The sequence below is a fragment of the Durio zibethinus genome, chromosome 7, assembly GCF_047325235.1.
Source record: "Durio zibethinus cultivar Kanyao isolate XHJ-2024 chromosome 7, ASM4732523v1, whole genome shotgun sequence".
Taxonomy (NCBI): Eukaryota; Viridiplantae; Streptophyta; class Magnoliopsida; order Malvales; family Malvaceae; genus Durio; species Durio zibethinus.
In genome coordinates this window covers 26,599,570-26,618,339 of record NC_143168.1, presented here as the reverse complement: position 1 = coordinate 26,618,339, position 18,770 = coordinate 26,599,570, and the positions used below count along the sequence as shown (strand labels likewise).

The window sequence follows — 18,770 nt, the reverse complement described above, 5'->3', positions numbered from 1 at the left end:
TCTTGAGTAAAATTAATGATAGTTGGATTTTGGACAACATTATTATTAAATAAAAATATTTTTATTGAATTAATTTTAAATTTTAATTTTAAAAATTATTATTTTAATATATTTTAAATATTTTTAAATTTATTAAATTTAAAATAATTTTAAAAACTAATCGAATCTTATCAAATCGACACATCTAAAAGAGTTTGCCTATGGAAAAACAAAGGCTAGTGGGGGTTGCCATGGTGCTTCTCCTCCTGTCCAAATCACCCAAAGCCCAAAAATTATTAAGATAAGGTCGATCATGGACATGGATTTTTAATTTTTTATCATTATATAAAAATCCATAACCGACTATTGATTCTCATCCTTTCATCTTTACATCTCACCCAACATTTTCATTTTCGTTTTTGGGTCCCTTATGGCCTACCTTTGTTATGCTTTTAATCCAAATTTTCATAAAGGATTTCAAGTACATTTATAAATTTGAGTTCTTTTGTTTTATCTCTACGTTGGTCCAAGAGGAAAATCATTTTTATTCAAATCTATATATAAATCACACTTTTAATATAATTAGTGAATGATTACGTATATGTTGTATTGATCTTAAAAAATAATATCGATTATATATAAATTTCTAGTTTCCATTTTAATAATTTTAAATATGATAATATATATATAAATTTAGTGTAATTATATTTTATATTTTAATCATGTCGATATAATTAAAATACGATATTATTCGTATCGTCTTTATATCAAATAGTAATGACACGCTTAAGATATGATACTATTTATAACATTAAAAAAATTTTAAATTATTTAAAAATAAATTAATAATCGTATTTATTGTATTATTTTTATGTTTAAATAGATTATAAATATTCAATTTTTAAATAAATTTTTATTTAAATACTAATTTAAAAGATATTTTTTTGTTTAAATAAATAAATTAATTATTTCTAATCGTGTTATTCATATATAATTGTGTTAATTGTATTATGTTATTTGAATATAATTAATTTTAAATGTATAGTAATCATATCATGTTTGTATATTAATTATTCATGTTATTTAAATATTCATATCGTATTTGTGTTAATATTATTTGTTTAGTGCTTGAAATTGTATCTGACATAAAACACGATACGATGATACAAATTATTGGGTCTAATTGCTACTTTCAAATACTCAAATCATTCATTTTTGTTTATTGATTAACTTGATAGTTCCTTTTTCATAAATTGATAATTTTTTTTTAATTTCATAAACGAAATTAAAATATTATCATATATTTCACTTTTTTTTTTTTAGTTATATCGAAATATAACTCTCCTTATTAATTTTATTCGTGAAATTTTTGATGTGACAATTTCTCATTAACCTAAATGGTTCAAATGGTTTGAGATAACAAATCGTTTTCACTTACAGAATACTCTTACTTTAAAGCCTAAACAACTAATTAGAAGAGCAACCCACCACATCAATTAATTTGATTAAATTAGGGCAACTACAAAAGTTTAAGGCTATGAATTAAAAAATCTTTCATCAAATTGTCATTTTTTTAATGTAAAAAGCTTATCCCTTCTTTGACTAAATCAACATTTAACTAAATTAAATCAAACTTGTGTGGCTTAAATTGTGGTTTTTTAATAGAAAACTTACATTAGAAAACAAATTGCTCATACATTTTAATATTTGGTTTAATACCCAAAAAAAAAAAAGTTTTTTTGATACAATGGCCATTTTTTATTCAATATGAACAATTGTCATTACATGAAGCATGCCAAACCAACAACAATCTTGTAGCAAATCTGGTAGGGCATTAGCCTTTTTTTTTTTGGCCTTCCTTTATTGAATAAGAAATGGATTAATTTGATTAGTGTAGCTAATTAAGGTTAACGTTATTTTTGGAAAGTTTGTTTTACTTTAAAACAAAAAGCTTGAAAAAAGAAAGAATATGAGGTGGACATGTTGAAATCCAGATATGACAAAATTTGACCGAACCTCCAACATTTCATTCTTCTAAGCTGATTTAAAATAGAATCTGAAAAATTGGAATTCAAAAAAATTTTAAATAACAAATTTCAAATCCAAATTAACTCAATTTAAATCCTTCTAAGTCTGTTCAGTTGTTATTTTTTTTTTATTGAAATTTAATTATATAAAATGGATTTATATATACATAAGTTATCAACTGCTCACATTATTGTAATTTATAAAATCATAAATACATTTTAAAAAATCGTCAATAGGAATCTCTATGCCAATTATTAAGAAACTTGAATTTCATTAAATGTGAAAGGGCAATGTCACGAGTCCACAATATGCATAATGCAAAAAATAAAGAGAGTGTGGGAATCTATGTTTGAAACGTAAATGTCTAAAAGTCTAATGGGTTTTTCTGAATCAATTCAGCTCAGCTCAGCTGCATTGTTTTTTCAAAGAATTTAGTTAAAGAATATAATAGAAACTCAACCAATTGCCAAAATGATAAGACTATTTTTCTAGGTCCGAAAGTTGAATATTCCATCCAATACCAATGTCTCCAAACGTATTTTTTTTAATGAAATAAATTATAAATCTGTTCAGGAATTGAATTATTCGTCTAAACTCGTGAATCGAATCTGACTCAAGACAAACCTTGAATTAATGCATCATTGAATTGAATTTTGAAATAATAAATATGCAATTCCGACAATTTGTTCACATGTTCTTTAGTTTTTCCAAACAAAAGAAAAGAAAAATCCGAATAAGAGAAAAAGATCAAAATGTAAAAAAATTCGTAATGAAAAGCATCCATTGTCTAATAGATAGGACAGAGTTCATCTAAACCTTTGGTATATATTAAAATTGAACTAATTCTTATGAATTTTTATTTATTATTTTCCAATGCATCTTTAATCAGGTTGAGAGGGGGTTATCAATCATGACCACACCACAAACAGAATGGTGAGAATGACAATTGCTTCAAACTTTGCTTTCACACTTGAAAATCCATGTGCGTTGTTGGAATCCCAACATGGGGCTAAAAATAGTAACAGGGTTTAATTCTAGCACTTTCTCATTGGATGAAGAAGTTGACTGCATTTTTTGCTTCAATGGGATGGTTCTGACTGTACCCTTTAATTACTCTCTTCGGTTGCACCTTAAAGGCTATAGGTGACGTCTTTCCATCAGAAAGTTCCCTTTTCTCCAATCCCCAGCTGTTTGATAAAAAATTGACTCCCTTAACACTCACCCTTTCCTCGACTTGATTGGCAGTAAGTATTTAAATTTCGATCTGTAAAATTAAAAATCTAATACTTTATCAACAGATCATGTAATGACTGTTCAACATTTCTTACCAAAATTTTAAATACCCATTTTTTTTCCTAGTGATTTTTCCCATCCACAGTTTACCAAGGGAAGATAACTAAAGAACAGGAAATATGGAGTTTGAAGCAATGTCAAAATAATCATAAAACTAAGATTTCAGGTGGATAGACCTTCATTTGAATGCAACCTTTATCTGCTACACCTCACCTACCTAGACCAAGCCATCACACATTTTGATTATGTTCATTGGAAAATCAATATATAGGTAAACACCAAAAAAAAAAAAAAAAAACCCTCAGGTCAAACATAATAATTTTGATTTTAAAAGTTTGGAGTTTCAACCCACTGTCAACATGCCACTAAAGAAAATTCACTCCAAGGTTTATACTGGAACTTCTTTTATATTCTTTAAAGCTAAGTCACGAATTTGTTTTTCTGCAATACAAATTCTCATCCTACTATTTCTGAATAAAAAAAGGAAAAGAATATGGGAGACAGTGCATGAATTATTAACTAATTAGCTTCTGGAGGGTTGAAATTGGGCTACTCAAGGTTAATGATAGATACAGAAAGTAAAATATAAAAAGACCTAAATAACAAGCATTGAGTTATGCACTAGCCGGCACTAATAAACTCCATGTCTCGATGAGGGTACCTGGTTCACCCACCCACCACTAATAACATGCAAGAGAGGGACAAAAGAAAGGTTTGAGTCCTGGCTGATGAAATAAGATGCACCGACAAATTGGGAGTTGGGTTGATTGATTTTTTTGGGCTGCTTTTCTTTTCAATTTGGGCTTTGTTCATGTGTTTGCTTGGGTTGCTTTCTTTTGAATTTGGGCGCTTTAATTAGACTTTCGTTTTTTGGTAGTCCAAGAAATGATTTTGGCAATCAGATAACAAAAGCCTATGGCTATAACTACTTCCAATCGAATTCTAATCATTATTTATTAGACCACTAATTTGCAATGAGTATCAGTATTGAAGAAAACAAACATGAAAGGAAGGAGGAATAGGCAATCAGATTACAGCTATATTACCTTCTCCACCTTTCTCTTGGTCTTTTATACCATAAGTTCATCTTCAAGATGGTTATACTCAAAAGTGAACTCAGTCTTGATTCTCTGACACCTATATATAACAACGTTACAGAGCATTTTTTTCATTAAAAAAAATTGAGAATAACAAGTTGACATTTCATAAAATAGAGTTGGCAAAAATGTGTAACAGAATTTTATGATGAAAAGATGGTGCAATCGCAGGCAACTTACCATCCATGTTGGTGGTCATCATTTGCTATATGAAAATCGAAGTAAACATAGGTTCCTTGTTCAAATTCATCAGTGGCAATTTTTGGCTCCTCGTGTCGCTGAAACCATGTGTTGTATTTTCTGTGATATCTCCAAGATTGCTTCTTCAGCTCCTTTGCAGCCAGATACTGTTGATAAGTGTTCTGCACAAAATTTGACATGTGGGAGAGCTTGCCAAGCGAATGTATTGAGAGAGAGAGAGAGAGAGAGAGAGAGAGAGAGTAACCTATTTACCTGTTGATAATAAAATGCAAAGAACAGTGTATCAGTGCCGGTGCCATATCCATCAATGCTTAAGCGTTCCAAGAAGGCAGGATTATTCACGATGGGTGCCTGAACTTGAGGGTAGCTAGCAGGTGTGGTCGCAGGGTGCTTCTGCAGAATACAAGCGAATCACAATTATTGGAACCTACACAATCGTTGTCATTTTCTTTTTTGAAAAGAAAAAAAAAAAAGGGAAGATTATTGGATCCCATACTGGAGTGTAGGTCCTTGCACGTTCTGAGTCTTTAGGTTGGGGAATTTTGTAATATGCAGCATCAAGCATCTGCAAATTGTATATTTGATCATGCATTCCTCCATAATTTGTTGACCCACTGAGGCTGTCACCAATGGCACCAAGATCAGAAACACTTCTCCGGCCAATAACACCAAGACCACTAGAAGACTGATTAGATTGTAAGGGTTGTCCAGGAGAAAGATCAATATCCCCAATAACTTGAGCAGGTTCTGTCAAAGAGCCTGATACAGCAGCCTGCAGAAAAGAACCATTTATAAAACACTTACGTCTTCTTGATCCTTCACAATTTTTGCAACCAACATTCACCTAAAACTACACTATCTAGAAAACAAACATTTTTTAAACCAAAGAAAATGGGACTGTTACTTTTAACATTATTCAGCCCACACATCTTTCCACTCTATCTAGTCAAGCCCATGCAAAGTAGTTTTACAAACCAAGGACTTAATATAGAGGAAACACTTAGACAACTAACAGGATCACCTAGGGATTATCAAATTAAAGTGACAAAGGTTAATGATGATTCTAACAGAACTACAGAAGATGGAACTTGTTCACAGAAACAGTACCACACCAGCTATAATACCTAAAGTAAAGTATAAAAGATTAAGAAGTATTCAACATACAGCAGAATCAATTGCGTATGGAGCTTTCATATCATCTTCATTCATGAGATTCTTGGCAAGCCCAGAAGTTGGAATAGCTTCAGAACTTGAATTATCAGGCAAATTCTGTAGTGGTTGTTCCTCAACTTTTGCATTGCCAACATCTGCATATATATTAAGCTCTTAATAAAAACATAGAAGTGTTAAGACAGACTAAATTAAATCTCTGGTTAAAACATAGATAAAAGAAAACAAGAAACGCTGCATGGTACATTAAAAGCAACATTCCAATTTTTCCTTGACTAGTCAAATAACAGCCACACCCACCACGCAAAACTACTCTGATAACAGGTTTTCCAATGACAGCTTTTTCTATTCCAATAAGTTTGAAGAAATATTCCACCAAGTGCTCTAGAAGACATTTTCTTGTAGGAAAAGTAAAGTTATTCTCCTTGAAAAAGCTTCCCTTGGAAATTGTTTTCTGAAATTAACTAGATTTACTCTGGAACCAATCATGCTGTAGAAAAAGACCAAAAAAAGAAGAGAGAGAGAGAGAGAGAGAGAGAGAGAGAGAGAGAGAGAGAATGGGCGGAGGAATAGAATGATTGCCTCTTTCATAGCATGCACTCATAAAACTAGATGATACGATATCCCTCACAAATCCCTCAGACACCTCACCCTTCAGAAAAAACAAGGTCCAAAAGAAAATCAAATAAATTGAATGCTACCAGCATCCTTTGGAACACTTGTTGCCAATGCCTGCTGACTAGACTGCTGGTGGATGGAGTTCGGTTGCTGCTGTATGCTGGCAGATGTAACACTGTTAAGACCTGGTGCTTGGCCACCAAGTCCCAGACCAGGTTGGATAGAGATAGATGAGCTTTGAGAATTAAACTGCCAACATAAGATCATAAAAGATTATTTACTATTTTCTTTCATAAAAGAAAGATAATCCAAGTTCACGCCAATTTGCAGTGCATAGAAACATCATACATATGTAATACAAACTGACAACAAAAATCCAGATTTGCATTAAACTTTGTAAAAAGTTTAACAACTTGGATCAGGGAAAAGAAGAAAAGGAATTCATCTAAGAAAGAGCACCTGCTGCATGAATGGGTTTTGTTGTTGTGAAGAAAACTGCTTATGATTTCCTCCAGCGATAGGAGGCATGCTTAGCAGGTTGCTATGGCCCTGTTGCTGCACTTGCTGGAGCCTTTGCAAAAATTTTTCCCTAATATCAGGTGCTATCTCAGTTCTTCCACGAAACTGCCCCTGAAAATACAACCACATTGGCTACTGTATAAAACATGAAACATGTACGGGATACTGATCAATGACAAACTAGCATACCAGCTCATTTTGATTCTGAAAGGAACTTCCAGGCCTCCACTGCATACCAGAAACTATTGAAGGGGAAAAAGCTCTGCCAGGTAGTCCAGCAGACTCATTAGGATTACTAGAATCAACAGATGCACTTCCATCATTAGCCTTGGCAGTCTGAGACAAGATCATTCTGTTACTAAGAGGGGATACCAAAGATTGCCCCATGCTACTATTCCCAAGTCTCTCATCAGCCCCCAAAATATTTCTTTTTGCCATGTCAGAGACTGAAGGGACAACACCAAGGGCTCCATTGCCAGAAGCCACACTTCCAGAAACAAGGGGAATACTAGATGAAATCTGACTGGAGAGGCCTCCTCTACCAATGCCTCGTACTCCAGTATCAGCATGAGATGGAGATGGCCTACGGCCAGGGAAGCTTGTGATATCTTCTTCTTTTGTAGCATTTGGCAAATTTACAGGAGATGGAGGATTGGTAGTGCCTGTGTTTTCCAAGATACCTCGAGCAGAATTTGAGCCTAGAAGAACAACCGAAGGAGTTGAAGCACCAGACAAATTATGAGGTGGAAGATTCACCAGAGCAGGGGCTGCATGACTCCCAGTAGGTGTTCCTGCAGGAGAAGAATTAATTGCACTGCTTTTTGAAGGTGGAGTCCTTGCTATATCAGAATTACTATCCTGGGAAGCAGTATCTTCAACATGCTCCTGGGGGGAACTACCCTGTTTATTAGATCAAACCATGATTCATTCTTATTCATCAATGTGAGAATCAAACCCTCAACTAATCATGAAGAAACTTATATTGGACAATTTGGCACATTTTTATACATGTGAGTGCATCATTAAATATCCAAAAGACAGAGAAAGAGAACACCTACAGTCACTTGAGATGCTGATGATGCCAAAGATGTCTTCAAGCCAAGAATTGGTGCAGCCTGCCAAACATTAAGATTTCCTTTTCCAAGTTATTTTTCATGAAAGAAGCCATTCCGTGCACTATTCTATTAAAAGATCACTTAAATCTAAGAACCCAATTGATACATTGAAATTGGTGAACACCATAGACAAGACAAAAGTCGTTTGTTTTTTGCCAGATAAGAGGCCTTGTTCAAGTTGAACATTTTAAAAACAATATGGGAATAAATACAATGTCTTAGTAAGTTGCAATGTCACAAGAGAAAACTGATTTGAATTGCGTTCTCGAAGGCATGATACTAGAATCTTCAGGCAGAACCAACATGGCCAAAAAGAGTTTACCTTGGAAAGAGGGCCTATTGCAACCAGATCTTCAAGAGAATCCACCTTGTCCAAAGGTAGTGAGTTGTAGAGCTCATCAACATCACTAAAATCATCAAAGTCCTCCTACCAAAACGATTAGAAATATATATATATATATATATAACAGTAAAAACCCATGCAAATGACCAAAAGAGAGCATATAGATGATGCTGTTCTTATAAAAATAAACAATTTACAATAAAAAATGGCAGATCCTTTTAACACCCCCAAAACTGATGCTTTTGGTTAAAAAAAAAAAAAGAAATTCAAAAAACAAAAACCTGATTACGTTCCACATAATCATCCAAGAAGTCTTTCACATCATTGACCTGCTCTGGACTCAATTCATCATTGTCCAATAGTCTCAAAATCAATTCTAACTTCATTATATGAGCTTTGTGCCGTGTAATTGACGTCTCCAAGTGTGTCTGAAGGGAGAAAAACAACAGAAGGAAACAAAGTTATATCATAGCAAAGAACGTAGTCTCAAAATGTATTTTCTCTTTTCTACCAGTCTAGGCGGTCTTGTCTTTCCTTTCTTCACAGAAAGCCCCTCAATCTCAGCTTCAAAACTATCAATCTGGGATTCTAACTCTCCAACCTACTCAGCAAAAGAGTGTACGTTACATACTAGTTTCAAGATAACACTAAGCTTGAGTAAAAATGTAATAATTACACAAAAACACTATTATATAAAGGGAAAAGTTCAATAGTATTGGAAGTTAAAAAAGGATTTTTTATTTAAAAAAACAGGTATAATGGAAAAGATATTATGGGAATAACTAAAACTATCACTATAGGGTGGTTGCAGCCATTTTAGACACAAGCAAGAAAAAGGGGAAGAACAGGTAGATTTCATACCACATTGTTCAACCAATCCCTTGTCTCTGATTTAGCCTTCTCCTTTGGATCCTACAATGAAATTGACACACCACAGATAATCAAATAAAATGGAAAATTTTGAAAATTCATGCTTCCAATCAATATTAATTTCATACAGAGAGGTAGATGGGTTCAAGATGTAAAGACCTACGTAATAAGCTGGGAAGATGACGCAAAAGAGAGTTTGAAAAAAGAAGGAAAAGAAAAAGGATCAGTCTTGCCTATCTTTACTGCAAACACAAGTCCACAACTTGATGTTTGACTAGGATGGTTGAATATCATCAAACAAAAAACAAGGTCAAGTATTTAATTAGACCAATTAAAGGTCTGTAGTCCACTTAAACTTAGACTGTACCACTCATTATGTTTAGTTCACTAACAGGTAATAATCTTGATTTGATCTCTGTCCACTTAAAACCTAGACTGTAGCATTGGATTCCTATGTTTAGTTCACTAACAGGTAATAATCTTGATATGAGTGCTATGGCACAATATAAACCCATACAGCAGACTCCATTTAGTGGCCATAGGCTTAGTTCATGCTGTTATTATCATTCACTAATAGGAAATAGAAACAGTGAAGAGGCAAGCATTATGCTTACAGTTTTGGGTTGTTGGCCCAAGCCTTCTTTAGAGAATGCTTTTGTCTTAGTCTCCTTCTCACAGATCTTAAATCTTTCCATTTCACGCTCAATTTGTTTCCGAGCATCCACCAAGGCCTGCTCATAAGAGGCACTAACCTATGTTGGCAAACAACACAAGCAAAAAAGAACTATCATCAGTTGCAAATCAATAAATACTAGTATACAATTAATAAATTTGTTAAGCATCGCATATAAACTAAGAGATAATAATCTGTGTCAATGACACCACAAATACACTATGAGATAACAGTAAGAAATGCAATCACAATTACAAGAATTACTTAATGAAGCATAATAAATCAAATAAACAATGCAAAAAAATTATTTAAAAAGACAAGAAACAAGTGACAAACTTTCTTATCCTTGATCTCACTCGACTGAATCCATGTCTTGATCTGGTCCCTATACCTTTGTAGCTTCTTGATTTCCTTCTTCAAGTCTGCCTCAAACTTTTCCTTCTGATTCGCATTATCAGCATCATAAACCTGAAACAGCAATTAAATCCAAAAAAAAAAAAACAAACAATCAACAACTCACAGTTCAATCTGCACTACAGATAAACTAATTATTCGAACAAAGAAACACATCTTTAGATCCTTTAACATGTTCTTTTTCTTCTTTTTATTAACATAAAATTGAAAAAAAATTAATCATTAACAATTAATAAAACAAATTTAAAATATTTCCAAAAACACTTCAAAAAGGAGTGAGACTGTGTTAAGAGCAATGTTCGCTTCAATTTCACCGAAACTAAAATTCGACTACCATTTTAGTGTCTACTTTCCTGTATTTTCTAGGGAACCAAACACAAAAGAAAAAAACGAAAAAAAAAGAAAGAAATATTTGTATTGATGAAAATTTAAGGGTAACCTTGTTCCAGATGCTATCGAAGACATCGACGCCTTCTTGAACTTTCTTCAGAACACGATCGATCTCTCCTTGAAGCTTGCGACTAGCTCCCATTGTTGAATCGGACTGTTTCGAAGGCGAATTAGAGAGAATCTATCATCCAAATGAAAGAAATAAAAAATCCTAGCAGATATTGATTTTTCAATTCTATAGTTCTCGAAAGTGTCGAGTCGAACTTTGCTCGACTCAGTGAGTTTTCAGATCTTTTCGCTCTTTAGGGCTTTAATTAACTATAAAACAAATGGACATAGAAGACGACGATACATTGGGTGCGGACTGTGGATTGTGGAGTTCATACGACATCGTTCCATGAATAAAATGAAAACTACACGCTAATTTCTCAAGATGGGCCGGGCTAAAAAAAAAGATAAAATGACCTGGCCTGGATCATTACTTAAGTCCAACAAATTTATTTTCTTTTTATTGTATTTTATTAGTTTGTTTTACCAATAAAAAAATAAATAAAATAATTTTTTTTTTCAAATTCCATTTCTTCTATGTTTTATAATAATTAGTTGAATATATGCATAATTAGATCATTTTTTTTTTGTACAAAGAAGGTTGAAAATCTCGTAATAAGAAAAAAAATTACATATACTTAATTTTGGTACGTGATTATATAAACAAATTAAATTTAATTTAATTTGACTTTTAAAGATCTCTCTAATTAATACTATTAATCAAGTAAACTCTAAAATATTTTTTAATAGATAAATTCAGAGAAAAAAAGAGAAAATTTTAATATAGAATTTAGATAAAATTTTTAAAAAATTAACTTAGTGGTTGTTTCCCATTGAAAATAAATTAAAATTTGGGAGTTGTCAAATTCCGAGTGTCAGATTACATGAACATAATTTAGTACATGAAAAAAGTTCCATAAATTTTTTCTATATAAGTATTTTCTTGTCAAGGGATATGATTTGAGAATTAAAATGGTGTTTAAGTAGCATGCATTTTCTCTATCAGGAGCAACAACAAAATCACAGCTTTCTATATCATTTTGCATTTACAAACATCAAATACAGAACTATAATTTTTTTAAGTTGTTGAAACTAAGCACAAGTAGAAACCATATTGATTCTACAATTATGTGATATATTGGCATGTTAAAATTGAAAAGTTATTCTGGTACAAATGAAAGCAAAGCTCTAATCAGATCAAGCTATGTTTCCTGCAATCCATCAGGTCTCGTCTTAAATGATACATGATCAGATAGAAAAAAGATTAAAAAAAAAACTACATTGATCAGCTGGAAATATCTAATGTTATGTAGTTGCAAGAAGCTATCTAGCTTTGTTGCTGCAAACTTATTCAATTAAGATTGAATTTGATTTTGGTTTGGCAGGCTGGCCTGAATCAGAATTCAGAAACAGCAGCATTTTCTTCCCCGAGTCTCCTTTTCGAATGTTTAACTAAGATTGGATTATACCAATATCCTGAACTTTGTCTCTTTCACTTTCTCTAGTCATGAAGAATCAATCCTTTCAGCTCCAGCTGAGACCATTCAGGTCAAACTGTTTGCAGCTTGAAGCTGCATCATTTTCGTCATGGACATTTAAATCCAGCTTTGTGGGAAAGTATGGTAGTCTGTTAACCGTTTCTGCCCTTTTGTTTCCTTGGTCTAGGAAACTATCTTCTTCATTTCTTCCTTCAAAATTTCTCTCAGAAAAGTTGCTGCTGCTGTTGTTGTTGTTGTTGTTGCTGCCATGCCCTTTCTCTCCTTGGAATCCTACACTTATGGATAAATCACTGGAGCTTCGATCTGCAAAAAACATTCTTCTTTCTGCATCTATGCCTATTGAGGAGAGAAACATTTTGCTCTCTTTTATGTCTTCGAATGGCTTCAGCCCATTTTGCGGTAGTAGTGGATCTTCTGCTATCTGATCTCTTTGCTCCAAGAGTGAGCTGCTATTGTAAGGTCTTAAACACATCCCATTGTTGTGTATTTCTTGCTCTTTCTGAGATCCTTCACAGGAGGTCAAGCAACTATCCATTGAACAATCAGTGGGTGGAATTGCTTGTGTTTGCTGGGGGCACAAACCCTGCAAGTCTTTCAAATCTGAGAATGCTGAATTCAGGCATTGGTTGGACACTTTAGACACCAGTTCAGATAGCTGAACTTTGGCTGCTTCAAGCCCCACGGTCCCCAAATTTTGTCTTCCAAGAGTCTCTTGGGCTTTCTCCAGCACTGCCTGTAAGTATTTCCCTTGAGCCTCAATGCGCAGCTGTAAATGTCGCTGTACCTGCTTCAGTTGAGAACTCATCAGAATGCAGCTGAGTGCCAACTAACCTTAAAATCATTTCCAAAATTATAATGTTATGTACCTCAAGCTGCTCATGCAGCTTTCTTTGTACTTCGATTTGCATTTGCAGTGCTTCCCCTATCTGTATGCCTCTGGATTTATGAACATCAAAGTCACTAAATGAAGAAACATCTTGAAAACTGAATGCAAACTATGAAAGATTGAAAGGTCATTTATGCTCTTACTTGTTTGTCTGAGGTCCAATACTTAAGTTATTCATATGCGTCCCATTTCCTTCAGGCATTCTGTCTCCAGCCATTGCAACTGCACCTATATCCATTAAACTAAAATTTAATCTTCAGAATGAAACCTCTCAACAGGAAAATTGTTATTTGAAGTTTTCGATCGCGACGGGGAACACTCTCCTCTTACCTATTTTGTTACTTCCATTATTAGCTTGTCCATGGAGATTTTTACTTAGCCTGTATTTCTGCAGCCACAATGAGAGATATAATTAGCCCTTGTAAAACATTAACTGGATTGTACTGTAGTTTTAGGACATCCTTGGAGTTTAACCATCGTTTTGTTTTTTCCATTTTTGATCTAATGACAGGGAAATACAGCAAGGGATGACCCTCCACATTCCTTAACCCCCTCTAAATCTTTTGTGAAGATTGGTTTCAATCCCACATACTTGGTGCAACCATCAAGGGATATTACTAGCCAAACTAGCCAGCACCTTGAATTTCACCATCATTTTGTTATACAACAAGGTTTATCGGAACCCGAAGCTTAGTTCAATTAGTTCATGGTTAAGAAGTAACGTCCAGTAGGTTTGAGGTTCAAATCAAATTTCAGTATCTGCAATCCCGTCTCTTGTTCTCAGACTGTGACCTCCTTTGTTTAAAATAAAAAATGGTTTAGCCACCTAGATTTCTTCATGGAAAGACAGAATTGGTATCTACTAGATTTAACATTAGACAGCCTCTTACTTTTATGAAGACAATTCTCCAGATGGAATTGATAAGTTACCTGAAGGTGACTCTTGAGATGGTATAAGGTAAGGCCGGGAATCCCCATTAGTTTCATGACGGTTTTAGGAGTGGCCTCTGCAACAGAAAATAAAGTACAATTATTTGCATTAGCCAAAGGCAGTTTATGCATGGATTTACTTTGGCACTTCTTGAACTTTTTTGTGAACTCACTATCCGCTCCTCCAAGCTGATTGACAGCTTCTATGAAACGTTCGTGAAGGTCAGGCGTCCACTTCAGTCTTGGCTTGGCATCAGTTGAGAGAACAAGACCAGAATCTCCAGGGCCATTCCCACCTTTCAGGAACAAATGCCTCTCAGGAGGAATAGACATTCTCGAAGAAGGGTGGATGTTCTTCCCTTGATGTTGGTGCTGATGATGGTACATTTTCTGTCTCCAAAAGGAACTCAAATGTAAGTTGAGCATGTTGTTGAAGCACTACTTACAAGTTACAACTAAGTATCATGCTCGGTATCAGCTTTGCTTTTACCTGATGCACGCGTTACTTTCCTCTCTTTGATCTCTAATCTGCTGTCTATAATCTTTGACAAAATTTCCTCAAACTGATCCTTAGACGAAATTTTCACCTGCTGCTCTTACTTGTCACCTCTCTATTATGGCCAGTTCTCACAAGCCAAAGATGACCCCAGGCATGGCTTTATAAAGCAATATAGGGGGGGGGGGTGATAGGGTAGAGTTTTCAGTAGCATAGAGTCTGGGACAGGGCTGATGGAATACCTGACCAGATCCAATATTCACAGTGACCCTCCTACTTTGTTAACTGTGGGCCATATACCCTTGAAATCTGCTTTCTATTCTAAGACAGTGCAAGCCATTTTTAATTCCTGAGCCCAACCAACTTTCTGAAACACCTCAGGATTTGCATTAGGTACTGGAATTTGTCCACCAAAATTTTTTTTGGTGAGCATTCAAATTCGTCCCTACTGGCAAAGGCAAGAATCTTATTCCTGGGTTTTAGATGGGGGGAGGGAATTTTCTGACTTGGATTAGGGGAATCCAACTTCAAAAAATTGCTCACCCTCCATGCTCTCAACTTCAAGGAAGATTCTAAGAACTCTTAATAACTTCATCCTCACCTTGTTGAAGTCGTTTTTCGGTTAACAATGTACATACAGTGAACTAATGAGAATATAAATAAGGTTTATTTCGATGTTATCTATATCAAAGGGAGTAGATGGAGACATAGAAGAAAGTTTTAACTGGTTATATTTGGAGAATATAGGAGAAGATTCCTTTGACTGGAGCACCAGGAAGCTTTGGAATCAGATACATAAGAGAAAAAAAATAAATAAAATGGGGCAAAGATGCTTTCTTGGAGATAGTTTGGAGGCAAGGAATGGAATAAGGATAAAGGAATACATTCCATTTTGCCTCCTTCAGTAAGTTTGGTACTTATTCAGCCTTAACAGTGTTGTTTAGAAGGAAGAAGGGGACCGAAATCTTTTCCATTCTGCAATTGGCATAAGACAGCCGGCCCTCGACGTCGAATCCTAAGCATATTGGGACCCGATGGAAAGAACAAAAGAAGGATTGTACTTGCTCCCATACTTGCATTTGTTGAAATACATGACAAACCCTGGCCCCTTGATCCCTTGTGCTTTTGTGTGCTTTTCTTGATTCTCTTGTATGAATCTATACGTTCTTCGTTCTATATTTGATTACTTTCTTATCTTAAGTACCCTATTAGAAAACGTTTCTTAAGCATCCCACTCTCTATATACACAGATATGTCAGCTGAATGAATGTACAAATCCATGAAACTCATGCAAATTATTCCTTTTTCTCCTTCCTGCATGAACCGGTACGTAGATAACATGGAATTATGCATTATGTAATCATGCAGGCCAAGAAAGTTTGACTTCACCATTTGAAATACTTGAAAATCAGTTACATTTCCGATGTTATTATCCTCTCTTCATAAACAAAGCCAAAATATACATGTTTAAGCTTTGCCCTGGCCTCTAGGACATGCTCTATCTATGCTAACTAAACACTAGTCAACCATCCTCATAAACTAATATATATATATATATATATATATATATAAAACTTTGAATTGTTCATATTGAGTTGCACTTGGCAAGCTATGCAATGTGTCAACTGCAAGTTCATTATGCTTATGCTACAGCTAGCATTGCAGCGAAGGATCCGATTTTGGCAATAAACCATGAATTATGCTATACCTACTTAAAATAAACAAGAATAATTTCTGCATGATCAACAGCTAATGCAGAATAAATTCGTATATTAAGTGATCGAGACCAAATCTGCGAAATCATAAACCAACAAAATAGAGAAAGAAAACTTGTTGAAGAATGAGGATATATCTGATATGCAGATACCCCATTAAAATGAGTGCTTGAGAAATTTCTAAGAGCAAACAAACATTAGCAATCTATGTAGAGATTATAGGAGCTGGTGTCAAACCAATTATAAGTAAAATTCCAATTCCTTGTATAATGTCTTCACATTAGTTCGAACCGGCCTTTTTGGAAAATCAATTGATTCTGATATGTCAGGATATTTTTATGCAGTTTGGAAGAATCTATCAATGCCTTTAGACAAAGTATTAAAGCAGAATCTCAAAACAGTTTGATTGCATGTGGATAGGAATATAATTGCAGAAGAGGCATTATCTGGTACCCTCCAAGTTACAGAGTTAGATTGCTTCAGTTATCTGAACTCACTTTTCAATTTCTGATGGACATTGATCAATGAGAAAAGAAATATCACAGCAGTAAGAGTAGGATAAATTTGGTGAGTACATTTTCATACAATGATTTCCCTTTTTTCTTTGATTCCATGACTAATTGACTATGAACAAGATAACTAATCAACCCACCATGAATAAAACATGTGAGAGCATCTAAAACAGGCTGACTAAAACCTGATATAATTTCCAGTTTCATAATTAAAGATGTGACACATTAACCAATGTTTTTAGGCTGCAACAAAGTTAATCCCAATCCCACAGTCTTGTTCAAGCTTTGTTTTGACAGACAAGAACTTAATTTGATGTTCAAAAAGCGCATGTACCTAAATCATTTGTAGTATAACAAACAAGGTGGTAGTACTTCAGTTCATGTCTGTTAAGGACCCAATATTTCCAACATTGAGTACATAAAAAGTACTTATAACTTTCCCTGATGTTGTCAAAATTGAAGTTCAGTATTCCAAGTCCTTTTGTCCAAATATATATCTCCAAAACCAGCTGTTTTTGGTGTACAAAAGAATAGTTAACTTTTGTAATACTGTTATTTATACTGTTACTTCCTTCTGATCTCTCCAAGGATGTTATTCTTTGGACATTTGTTCTTCCTTGTACTTACATTTCCTTTTTATGGATTCTGTGTTAATATAATTTTACTTTTTCAAGGACCAGAAGAGAAGAAGCACTGAAAAGAGCAAACACCACACCATGGCCGAGAATATCAGATTAAGGATTAGTTCAATCATAAGCAAGACACGTGTAAGATTCTTAGTGGTCACCATTTGTTGACCACAAGTGACAGCATTGGTTGATATAGAAAGTGAGAAATGACCACGGAATGTTATTCCCTTGTGGAAAAAAAAAAGTTATCAAAGATTCCTAAGGAATGGGAATGTAAGAATCTTAACTCAAACTAAAGCCATTGAGTCATATTCTCAAGTCAAGAATTTTTGGTTATTCCTCTCTACCCAAAGCCACAAAAAATGGGTTCCCTCCCATCTTTTTTTTCGCTTTTATCTAATTAGTTTGATGCTTTTCAACATTCATGATTAGTGTTTACAAGAATATTGCCTAGTTTAGAGATTGCGTATGTTTATACTTTATAAATATAGCTTGAGCATCGTCTTCGCGTTATTCTTTTGGCTTTGATTGGCTGACAGGAACAACAGATCTCCTTGCTCAATCTTGATCTTGCCATCAGTCTATAAAACAGTTTAAAGTGTTCAAAGTTTTTACAATTTGTTCTTTTGCTTTGAAATATATGCTTCCTTATTGGAGTATATGTGGTGATAAGACTATCCCATTTCACTTGAAAGCACCATCATTTATATATCTCCTACTATATAATGCTCATTAGAAAAGCATTGATTTAATTTCATTGCATCTGATACAGTTAATCACCAAAGAATATGATTCCAGCTCCAAGGGTGAACATAAAACTTTGAGGTAGGCATGAGATAGATATTATACCGCGCCGCGATCCCCATATATCCTCTAATTTAACCTCTATTCTTTTAGAAAGAGTTCAATTTTCATGGAAAAAAAGAAGGGAGGGGAAGAACAGAAGGCAAAAAAATTAAAAGGACCAATGATACATGTCATACTAAACCTCATAAGTAAAACTGAAGTTTATTGTTCTTTTAAATATGCATCAGAAGATAGCTGAAGTAGTAGTGATTAGTTGTGTATTCTGATATTATATGCATAATCTTCCAACACATGGAATAATATATTGTGACTGTGTTTTCAGAATTTCTCTAGATGATCTCTCTCTTTCTCTAATATTAATCATACATTGAAGAAACAAATCATAAAAAGGTGATCATATATACGTCCATTTAGCATTTATCAGTCATCATAGTTGCAGAAAGAACTATGTAATGTCCTTTATTAACCGAATATTAGATCAATGACAACTAAAATTTGAAAGGAAAACTCATATCATGGCCAAAGGGATTTAACAATA

The 18,770-nt window shown here is 34.0% G+C and overlaps 2 protein-coding genes across 6 annotated transcripts; both read right to left on the bottom strand.

Moving 5' to 3' along the window:
• Positions 1 to 2,760: 2,760 nt before the first annotated feature.
• LOC111277233 (uncharacterized) lies at positions 2,761 to 11,002 on the bottom strand. 2 transcript variants are annotated; one of them, XM_022863521.2, is made up of 17 exons: positions 10,760 to 11,002; positions 10,243 to 10,374; positions 9,848 to 9,985; positions 9,225 to 9,275; positions 8,875 to 8,964; positions 8,645 to 8,791; positions 8,343 to 8,447; positions 7,964 to 8,020; positions 7,095 to 7,805; positions 6,846 to 7,016; positions 6,470 to 6,635; positions 5,763 to 5,905; positions 5,095 to 5,370; positions 4,851 to 4,991; positions 4,578 to 4,759; positions 4,347 to 4,437; positions 2,761 to 3,271 (listed from the first exon to the last, which is right to left on the bottom strand). In XM_022863521.2, exons 1-16 carry the CDS (start codon positions 10,850 to 10,852, stop codon positions 4,371 to 4,373), a joined length of 2,670 nt encoding a protein of 889 aa, XP_022719256.1. In that variant the 5' UTR covers positions 10,853 to 11,002; the 3' UTR covers positions 2,761 to 3,271; positions 4,347 to 4,370. The 2 variants fall into 2 exon arrangements, with proteins under 2 accessions (XP_022719256.1, XP_022719257.1); XM_022863522.2 differs by having other exon boundaries at positions 2,817 to 3,517.
• An 870-nt stretch (positions 11,003 to 11,872) lies between these two features.
• LOC111277903 (myb-related protein 2-like) lies at positions 11,873 to 14,704 on the bottom strand. 4 transcript variants are annotated; one of them, XM_022864338.2, is made up of 7 exons: positions 14,564 to 14,704; positions 14,247 to 14,463; positions 14,074 to 14,150; positions 13,474 to 13,531; positions 13,287 to 13,371; positions 13,124 to 13,193; positions 11,873 to 13,044 (listed from the first exon to the last, which is right to left on the bottom strand). In XM_022864338.2, exons 2-7 carry the CDS (start codon positions 14,458 to 14,460, stop codon positions 12,283 to 12,285), a joined length of 1,266 nt encoding a protein of 421 aa, XP_022720073.1. In that variant the 5' UTR covers positions 14,461 to 14,463; positions 14,564 to 14,704; the 3' UTR covers positions 11,873 to 12,282. The 4 variants fall into 4 exon arrangements, with proteins under 4 accessions (XP_022720073.1, XP_089620189.1, XP_089620187.1 ...); XM_089764063.1 differs by having other exon boundaries at positions 11,873 to 13,041; XM_089764061.1 differs by having other exon boundaries at positions 14,074 to 14,463.
• Between the last annotated feature and the right edge of the window lie 4,066 nt (positions 14,705 to 18,770).

Bases quoted from the DNA above. Each gene is read 5' to 3' on its own strand.
- LOC111277233 (XM_022863521.2), bottom strand. From the start codon at position 10,852: ATGGGAGCTAGTCGCAAGCTTCAAGGAGAGATCGATCGTGTTCTGAAG. The intron at 8,965-9,224 runs GTATGAAATCTA...TTTGCTGAGTAG, and splicing joins GGGATTGGTTGAACAATGTG to GTTGGAGAGTTAGAATCCCA. The intron at 8,792-8,874 runs GTAGAAAAGAGA...TTCTCCCTTCAG, and splicing joins AGACAAGACCGCCTAGACTG to ACACACTTGGAGACGTCAAT.
- LOC111277903 (XM_089764061.1), bottom strand. From the start codon at position 14,460: ATGTACCATCATCAGCACCAACATCAAGGGAAGAACATCCACCCTTCT. The intron at 13,372-13,473 runs GTAAGAGGAGAG...TAATGGATATAG, and splicing joins TAATGGAAGTAACAAAATAG to GTGCAGTTGCAATGGCTGGA. The intron at 13,045-13,123 runs GTACATAACATT...TCTCAACTGAAG, and splicing joins AGCTGCATGAGCAGCTTGAG to CAGGTACAGCGACATTTACA.